The 9,645-nt window shown below is 40.6% G+C and overlaps 1 protein-coding gene across 1 annotated transcript; it reads left to right on the forward strand.

Annotated features, from left to right (window-relative positions):
• Window positions 1-1,131: 1,131 nt before the first annotated feature.
• Crp (C-reactive protein, pentraxin-related) lies at window positions 1,132-3,042 on the forward strand. Its single transcript, NM_007768.4, has 2 exons — window positions 1,132-1,276; window positions 1,490-3,042. The coding sequence occupies exons 1-2, from the start codon at window positions 1,213-1,215 to the stop codon at window positions 2,101-2,103; spliced, it is 678 nt and encodes a 225-aa protein (NP_031794.3). The 5' UTR covers window positions 1,132-1,212; the 3' UTR covers window positions 2,104-3,042.
• The last annotated feature ends 6,603 nt before the right edge of the window (window positions 3,043-9,645 follow it).

Consider the following 9,645-nt stretch of genomic DNA (forward strand, 5'->3'; position numbering starts at 1 on the left):
TTCCCCTCCTTCTCCCTTCCCCCTCCCCTCTCTCCCCTCCTCCTCCCCCTCCCCTTCTCCCTCTCCCTCTCCCATCAGTCCTAACCAGAGGACAAGGAAGTAGTAAAAGGGAAGCCTTGTATCTTCACTATAAAGGATACAACCTAGAGAATGTCTCTTTTCTGTCCAAATCTCATTCTGACCTATAGCTGATGCTGAGAAATTGACTTTGTTAGGATGGGAATGCATCTAACTAAAAATGGAATTACTGAATGAATGGTTCTCTGCTTCAGGGGATACACTATTTTTCTCTAATTTCTCAATTAGAGGGCAACTCATGAATGGAATGAAAGAATGGATGAGCTTGTGCGGGGTTCAGAAGCAAGGCCAAGGAGCATGGTATTCAACTAGAAGACTGAGGTAAGCAGAGAACTGCTTAACTGTTGCTAGGCAGTGTGGAGGGACTTCTTAGACTCTGAACAAAAGAAGCAAATGCTGACTATCCTGCCTCCTCCCTGAAGCTTCCACATTATAAAAAAGAAACAAAAAAACAAAAAAACCCCCCAAAAACCCCCAAAACCCAAAACCCCCAAACCAAAAAAAACCCAAAACATCAAACAAACAAAACCCAGTCTGTTACACAAGATTGTGACCAATGGTACATTTGGGATAGGACAGGTGTTCCATTCAGTCAAAGGTCTCTGATAAGTCTAGGCAGTTGGCCAGGGAAAGTTTGTTCTTGGTACTGGGAATGGAATGCTTGTTTTCTTCATTTCCCAATATGGAAAAGAGCAGCTTCCAGGACAGGTTAGCAGACACTGGAGATGCAGCCATCATATGCACACACACAAGTGCTCATCTATTAAGCTAAAATTTCCCATTATTTTTCTCAGTAGAGCTAGGCCAAGTGGAGCCTTGGGAAGCTTTCTCATTTTTCCTGTCACACAGAAGCTGGTGATTCAGGGGTCACAGGAGTTTGTAATAAATAACCCACATTGATTTCTCTGTTCTAGAATGATTTTTTTTTTGCTTCTCTTTCTCCCAGTGGTCTGACGTTTACCCCAAGAGGCAGTGTTAGGAAATCATTTACAAAGTGGTTCAGCCCCTCCATCTGCTATAGTTATAAATCTGAGGATGGGCTGGGCCCGAGGCAAGCGTTCCAGGACTCCTTGTCCTTGATCTTTCAGACAAAACACTGTCCTCTTAGTCCAGATCCCAGCAGCATCCATAGCCATGGAGAAGCTACTCTGGTGCCTTCTGATCATGATCAGCTTCTCTCGGACTTTTGGTCATGAAGGTAGGAGCTATCATAAAGATCTTTTCCCTATGGGAGAATGGTCGGAACTTAATATTTTGCATAAGGAATCAAGGATCAGGATCAGGGTAGCTGTGTATTTATGTAACCTGGGAGAGGACCAGATGACCCTTGATCCCAAACTCTACCTGTAAGGGAGGAATAAGTCTTCATTATCTGAGAAACTACTTACTTTCTTGGTTTTCTGTTTCACAGACATGTTTAAAAAGGCCTTTGTATTTCCCAAGGAGTCAGATACTTCCTATGTGTCTCTGGAAGCAGAGTCAAAGAAGCCACTGAACACCTTTACTGTGTGTCTCCATTTCTACACTGCTCTGAGCACAGTGCGCAGCTTCAGTGTCTTCTCTTATGCTACCAAGAAGAACTCTAACGACATTCTCATATTTTGGAATAAGGATAAACAGTATACTTTTGGAGTGGGTGGTGCTGAAGTACGATTCATGGTTTCAGAGATTCCTGAGGCTCCAACACACATCTGTGCCAGCTGGGAGTCTGCTACGGGGATTGTAGAGTTCTGGATTGATGGGAAACCCAAGGTGCGGAAAAGTCTGCACAAGGGCTACACTGTGGGGCCAGATGCAAGCATCATCTTGGGGCAGGAGCAGGACTCGTATGGCGGTGACTTTGATGCAAAGCAGTCTTTGGTGGGAGACATCGGAGATGTGAACATGTGGGACTTTGTGCTATCTCCAGAACAGATCAGCACAGTCTATGTTGGTGGGACACTCAGCCCCAATGTTTTGAACTGGCGGGCACTGAACTATAAAGCACAGGGTGATGTGTTTATTAAGCCGCAGCTGTGGTCCTGACCTACTGTTGTGAGCCCTGAAGCACCTCCTGGGATTACATTCTCTCCCTTGTCTCGGGTTATGAACCTTTTAGCCCCAGCAGATGTTGTAGGTCTGTTCTGTGAATATGGCCTTTCACTTCTCTGCTTTGTGGTCCTCAGCACTAGAGCACGGAATTTAAATGGAAGGCTTCCAGCATAAGCATCCCACTAGGACTCTACCAAAGAGAATCTGACTTACCCATGGTTTTATATATATATATGTAAATATCCATATATATATATATAATTGAAAAAATTTCAGACATAATTCTTCTCCCTCACATAGATGAAAAAATAGATGCACAGAAAGGAGAATAATTTTTTATTGTTTTTGTTTTATAATGTCATCTTGAGTGCTGTATTTACATACTTTCTATCCCTCCCTCTTCAGATCCTTTCCTATCCTTCCAAATTCTCTCTCAAATTCATGATGTCTTATTATTAGCCTTATGCATATATACATATGCATAATACCTATCATCTATCAATCAATCAATCAATCAATCAATCTATCTATCTATCTATCTATCTATCTATCTATCTATCTATCTATCTATCTACCTATCTATCATCTATTCATCAGTCATCCATCTTACTGATTACATTTAGTGCTTCTTGTATTTTGTTGAAGACTGGACACTGGATAATCTATCAGGAGGGCCCCTCCCTGAAGACTGATTGTCCTTTTCTCAGCAGCCACTGATTACCTCTAGCTCTTCATATAGGGTTCTGTCTTTGTGAAATTTCTTCTGTCCATGTTGCATGTCAATTGGTGTCATTATGCAGGTCTTGTTTGGGCAACCTAGAGTGATGGAGCACTGACTACACTGTGCTCAGAATCAGTTCTTTTCTGGAATAAAATCTGTACCTGAACTTCCCCAGTCCATGAGTCAATAAAGTCACCTTTGGCTTGAATGAATTTGAGCAGTTTTATGAATAACTTCATTATTGACCCTCTGAAATCAAGACTCTAAATTCAGGTTGACTGTCACTGTCATGCAGAATCATATCCAAGCCATACTACCTCCTGCTGCTGGAGTCTTTTGTGATGAGTCTCTCTGAGGTGAATAGCTCTACTTTGGAGATAGCTGGTCATTCATGGGGTTCAGGTGTGGGGTTCTGATACTCTCCCTTTTAGATTTCCAGTTTGAGAACAAACATCTAAAGACTTCTGAGATTCATGAATCTGTAGTCAAGTCCAGTGATGGAGTACATTTGCTTCAGTCTGTTTGGCTGCTTTATAGAAACAGACCCCTCAACACTGCTGACTTTTCCTGGAGGCATCCTTTATCATGGTCTTTCCAGACTGGGTCAACAATGAATTCATTTCATAAGGCCTTATTCAGGTTGGAGAAGGGACTTATTCAATCATTGTTTTAGGGAAGGCATAGGATAGAATGGTTAAATTTAGAGGTTCTAGAATCAGGTCCATGTCCTGGTTTTATATCATACAATTATGTGACTTCTTTGAACTCAGTTTTCTTACCTATAAGTCAAGAGAAATGATTTAATTAATTTAAAGGTCATTGTAAGAGCCAGCTCTGATTACACAAACAGTAAGCTTGTATAAGAGCCACCCTCTGTTATTACTAGTTGGCTTTGTACTACATGCCTAAATATTATACACCATGAAAATAGTGCTGTTGGAGTTTTGTCTAGGTTGAAAGCATGTGTGTTTCTGATTTGCTAAAAATTCAGTTCAGACCATTAGGAGGATGAACAGAGTGTCTTTAAAGAAATTATTTATGAATATCGATTTCCCTAATTGACCTTTGATAACCATTTAGAAGCACAAGAGTTAGGGAAATACATTCTTAGGCAAAAATGTGAGTGCAGATAATTCTCCATTGTCCAATTAGGGCAGATCCATACACCCTGACACTCAGCTAAGTGGGAGAGAGGGTTGATGCTCTTTTCTAGTTAACGAATCTAACCAGGAGATATGTCTTAATTATAGAAGGCCGTCCCAACTCCTTAGGGATGTGGGATGAGCTAATATGTTCTTCAGAATTCAATTATGGCTACCTTGCTACACACAGTCTAGCAGAGAGCCTCTGGCCCCGATGATTTTATCCAGGGAAATTTTAACAGGCAGTATTTACATTCAGTGTGGATTAAAAAATCTTAATAAATATTTCTATAGTGCTTAAATTGAAGCAATTTGCCTTTTTGGCAGATACTTTGATATAATCTTAGAAAATATATTCCTAGGTACCTGGTGAATTGTCATGATATATGAAGTTGTTAGATGTAATTTAATAAAATGATATCTGTTGAGGATGATTTTGATTTGGGAATGTTGGTGCTGTTATTTTAATTTTTTTATAAGTGGATAATACCAACCTTCCATGCTGGTCACTCTAGGTGATATTGGCAATGCTGTGTCATTGCACTGGGATTTCCAGGGATCATGCATCAAGCTTATCCAGGAGCATTAAAGTGCAAGTTAAAAAGACAGAGAGCCCTGCTCTACATAAATCTGAATATCAAAAGTAGGCAATGGTTAGGGAGATGGCTTAGTTGGTAAAGCACTTGTCTTGCAAGCCTGAGAACCTGAGTTCAGGACCCAGAACCCACACAATTGCCAGGCATGGTGCTCCATGTTTGTAGTCTCAACACTGTCGAGGTAGGAACAACAGGATCACGGAGGCTAAATGGCCAGCCTGTCTGATCTAAGTTGATAAGCCAGATTAATGGGAGACTCTGTTTCAAAATATGTAGGTGGTGCTCCTGATGATGATCTCCAAGATTGTTTTCTGGCTTCTACACAGTGTGAACATGTGCATACACAACTGCGCGCGCACACACACACATGCCTGCATGCACATAGGTATGCACACACATGTACATGAACACTTAAAATCATAGCAAAATACTATGCCTTATTTACAAGCAAGTAAGTTAAGTGGACTTATTTCATTTTTTTTCCTACAGAAAATAGAGACTCTGGTTCTAATCTTCTGGCAAGGCCCGAAGAGACATTGTAATTCATTTATAGGCTAAATCCAGAAGATTGAGCAATAGCACAGGTTAGAGCACCCAAGGATGGCTAACTACGCACACAACTTTCTTTTGTAATTGAAAACTGACATTTGGTACAAAGGTTAGGCCTACCTCTGGCCTGAACAGCAGCATCTAAGCAGAAGATGCAACATGGTACTGTACAGTCAGGAGCCGACATTGGAGAAGCTAAAAACTAGCAGGTAAACTTCCTGACACAGTTCAGAAGCCTGGCATATTCTTGTGTCAGGTGGAAATACTGTGCTATTGTTCATGAAAGAGGCTTTGCATATTCTCCAATAGGAGGCATCACGACAATGTCACACTTAGGATGGCAATTTATGTAGGTGCAGGTGAATGCATGGGGACCCATCTCTTTGGTAAGATCTGGTCTATCTAGAGCCTAGAAGAGGGACTACAGACCTCCCCAAAGGTGGAGATAGGGTCCAACAGACATAGATTTGTAATGCAAGTTGACAAAGTAAGGAGAATATTAAATTTGTGACTCTTTGCCCCGTGTTTTTTACTATCTCCAATTTTATTGTGTTGCAGTAAAGCAAAGTTTAACACAAAGAAAGCAAGTGACTCCAGATATTAATCAAAAACAACAAAATATCACCCACAACAAGTTTTAAAAACATAGTTTTGGTCCCTAGAATCCCCTGAAAAGAAGAGAAATGATGCTTTGGTTTCTAAATAGCTCCATTCCAAGATAACTATCCTCTTGCCTCCGATGGGTTGGCCTGGTAACCTGCCAAGATTGCCTCCCTTCAGTTTCCTGTCTCTATCTCATCTGTGGATATCTGCTCATTTCACCTGGACCAGAAAGTAAGTTAAGTGGGTTTATTTGTTTTTTTCCTACAGAAAATGGAGACTCCTAGTTTAATTTCCCTGGATGCCTGGCCCAGTGATACACTGTAGTCTACTAATAGGGAAATCATTACCTCTGGGGTTTTGATCATGTGTGCAGACTCATTGACTTGGGAACTGCTAGGTCAGACTCTATGCCCAGTGTGCTTACAGAACTAGTCTTATCCGGTGGGCATTCTTAGCTCCCAATAAGCTTCAAGGCAGGTGACTGTATTTAAAGAAAGATCTAGAAAGAGGCTTTGCATATTCTCCAATAGAGGCGTCACGACAATGTCACAGTTAGGATGGGATTTATTTATGTAGGTGCAGGTGAATGTATGGGGACCCTGAGATAGACTCAGGGAATCCTCTTGGCCTAGTTTTGGTGCATGTTCCATGTCATGTAAACCTCTTAACCTCTGAGCCATCTCTCCAGCCTCACCCTATTCTTTTTAAAAAATATATATTTTTGAAATTAAATATAATTACATCTCCCCCCACTTTCCTTCATCTAATCCTTCCCCATGCATCTCCCCTTGCTTGTTCTTATATGTGTGGACTATGTTTCTTTAATTATGGCTACACACACACACACACACACACACACACACACACACACACACACACCACATGCACACACACATGCACACACAGTATATCTATGTTGTAAGGGCTGACCACTTGATATTGGAGAACCAACTGGCGTGCTCTTTCCTGGGGAACACTATTCCCCTCGGCCTCTACTCTAAGCATTCCTTAGTTGCCTGTAGTTCTTTGTGTAGGGTTGAGGCCTCATGAGTTTTCCACTTCAATGTTGGCATGTCTGTTGGTGTCATCCTTGTTCAGGTCTTGTTTGGGTAGTGGTGTTGATGAGACTTCATAATGGAAGGGGTTACATGTGTGGAAAGATTGTAAGAGCGAGGGGAACAGGAAGTTTTCTGTGAGCTCATCTCCCAGAAACGAAGCTAAAATACCTTATTCTGATTTGAGCTTTTATTGTATGCTAGACACCAAGGCCTTTAAACACACTTGTTTGGAGATTTTGGAAAGATTCATTTTAAAGTACTTTCTCTATTTTAATATATGTATATATAGTGTTTCTCTTGAGACAGGGTATTTTGCATCTTAAGCCTTAATCTCACAGTGTAACCAAGGATGACCTTTAATTTCTGATTCTCTTGCCTCTAACTACTGATTTCTGGGATTATACGTGTGTGTGGTCCCATACCTTATATGTGCTGGGAACCAAACTTAAGACCCTGTGCAAGGCCAGCAAGAACTCTACTAGTTGATCTATAACCCCATTCTATGTATTGTTCTTATATATCAGTCTCAATATTAAGATAACATTATCTGGACTATTCTCCTGGCACACTGCTATCTTCTCCAACCCGTAACCCTCACTTTCTATGCAGATATGAATGCCTCAGACAATCCTTTACCTATGAAGCATTCTTCACAGGCTCAGAATCATGAAGACACTCTTCTACACCAGTAGATCTCAACTCTAGATGCCAACTAGAGTTACCTGGTGAGTTTTTAAAGTCCTAGAAGCCAAGGCTTCACCCAGATCATGACACTGGAGTCTCTGGTGATGAGACCTAGGTGCCAGTGTTTCTAAAATTGCTCAAGTGATTACAGTGAGTAGGCAAGTCTTCCACCATGGAGGACATGGTACTGCTATTCTAGGAAATTGGTCGCTTTGAGAAGATTCCAGGCTGTAGGAATTCTAGGCTGCTCTAGGATTAAATAAAGTGACAGCCCAGTGTTTCTCATGTTATTTATTCAATAAGGCCGCACAGAGTTGACAAACATCTTGCCTTGCCTCAGGGTGTTTTTCTTTTCCCGAAGACTGTTACTCAGATTGCTGCACTTTGGGGTGTTTCTCTCATCTACAGGGGCTTTAAATCAGGGAGAATCCTATGCACCAAGGTGTCTAGGAAAGCTTAGATCCTTACATATTTTTTATGAATCATCACAAACTCCAAGGAAAAGAGAGGAGGTTCCTCCCTCCCGACCTGCTGGAGGGAAGGGTCAGGTCACATTGGAGGCTGATTTATTGCACCCTGTGCACGATGAAATGATTCGAACAGTTACAGAGCTGTGTCAGCAGCAGCAGGGAATCAGCAGGGACTGTTAACTGGTTCACAGGGACAGTCTCTCTCTCTCTCTCTCTCTCTCTCTCTCTCTCTCTGTGTCGGTCTCTGTCTCTCTCCCTCTCCTCTGTATGTCTCTGTCTCCCTCATTTTAAAGATTTGTTCATCATATCCATTTTGGAGGTAGTTCCAATTTTGGAGACGTTGTGGACCCATGAAATGAATAATTTTCCAGGACCCACTCACAGTGTTGGAAGTTATATTTTATTGACTTGTCTGCAGAGCCCAGATGTTAATAATAAAGCAATCTCCACACTGGGAAAACATACTTTTTGTTCAAGTATTTTTTCTATAAAATCTTTCTCTGTTTTCATAATGTATATCTCTTTTATTGGGCAAGTGGGCAAGAAGAGAGGAAGGGCTAAAGTTCTGAAGCAATTATACCAAGCTAGTCACATCCTTTAAAAAAAATCTGTGTAAGAAGTCCTTCGGAAAGGACAATTTAAAAGAAAATATAACTATTCACCACTAAAAAGAAACCATTCTATAAGCAGACTACTATTTTTAAAGTGGTGATCTTTTTTTTTGTTTTTGTTTTTTGTTTTTTGGTTGTGTGACTGGAATATGTTAATCAACATCTGATTTTTTTATTCAGTCAGTGGAGAAATATTATCAATTCCTCATTGAATATCAATGAAAAACTGGATGAGATCATGATAAATTTGTTTGACTCTTTTTTTTACATAAACTCACAGTGCTTTAGAATAGAATTTACATATTTTAAAATGCTTTGTATTTATGCCTGTATCTGAAGGATACCGACTCACTGATGTTATTCTCTGGTTTAGTCGATCGGGTGTAAAGCCAAATAGCCGTCCATACTGAGAGCCTTACTCATAAAATGCAACAGTAGTTTCTGGAGCTTTAAGGGCTCTAATCTGCATTTCCTCTTTCCTTGCTTCTTAATCACACACACACACACACACACACACACACACACACACACACACACACACACATCTTAGTAGCACTAAAGCACATTATGGAAATGTTGGAGGAGAAAATCATACCTAATTCTACTATCACAATAGGAGCACATTATATGCTGGTGTTACAGCCTTTTCCCTAAAGTAGTTACTCCTTTAAAATGCAGTATGTAGACTAATCTTACATATTTTCTCTTTTCTAATTATAAACGTTTGCCATGTTGTACCATAAAATTCGCAACTAACATTTTAAATGGCTATCCATTCTGCTTAGTGGATGACGATGTATACAGTTTTCTTAAATGTGACCAATTTTCTAATTTTTCATTACACTAAGCAGTGTTAAATGGTTTCCTTTGTGAACAAAGTCTCCTCCCTGCCATATTTTATGTCTCTTCCCAGGATGTGACTGCCCTAATTTACCAGGCAATGCCACATACAGCTTCTGGAGCTCCAGCCTGTACCACGGAGTCGTTAATAAATAACCCATATCGATCTCTCATTTTGTGATTTATCTTACTCTCTTTGCTCTTAGAGCTTTGATTCATGGCTCCAAGGGGGCAATTTTGGAAAACTATTTACCAGCTGAAA

Source organism: Mus musculus, chromosome 1 (assembly GCF_000001635.26).
Source record: "Mus musculus strain C57BL/6J chromosome 1, GRCm38.p6 C57BL/6J".
In the NCBI taxonomy this organism is placed as follows: domain Eukaryota; kingdom Metazoa; phylum Chordata; class Mammalia; order Rodentia; family Muridae; genus Mus; species Mus musculus.

Coding starts and splice junctions, on each gene's coding strand:
- Crp (NM_007768.4), top strand. CDS start 1,213: ATGGAGAAGCTACTCTGGTGCCTTCTGATCATGATCAGCTTCTCTCGG. Junction 1,277..1,489: donor TCGGACTTTTGGTCATGAAG/GTAGGAGCTATC, acceptor TCTGTTTCACAG/ACATGTTTAAAAAGGCCTTT.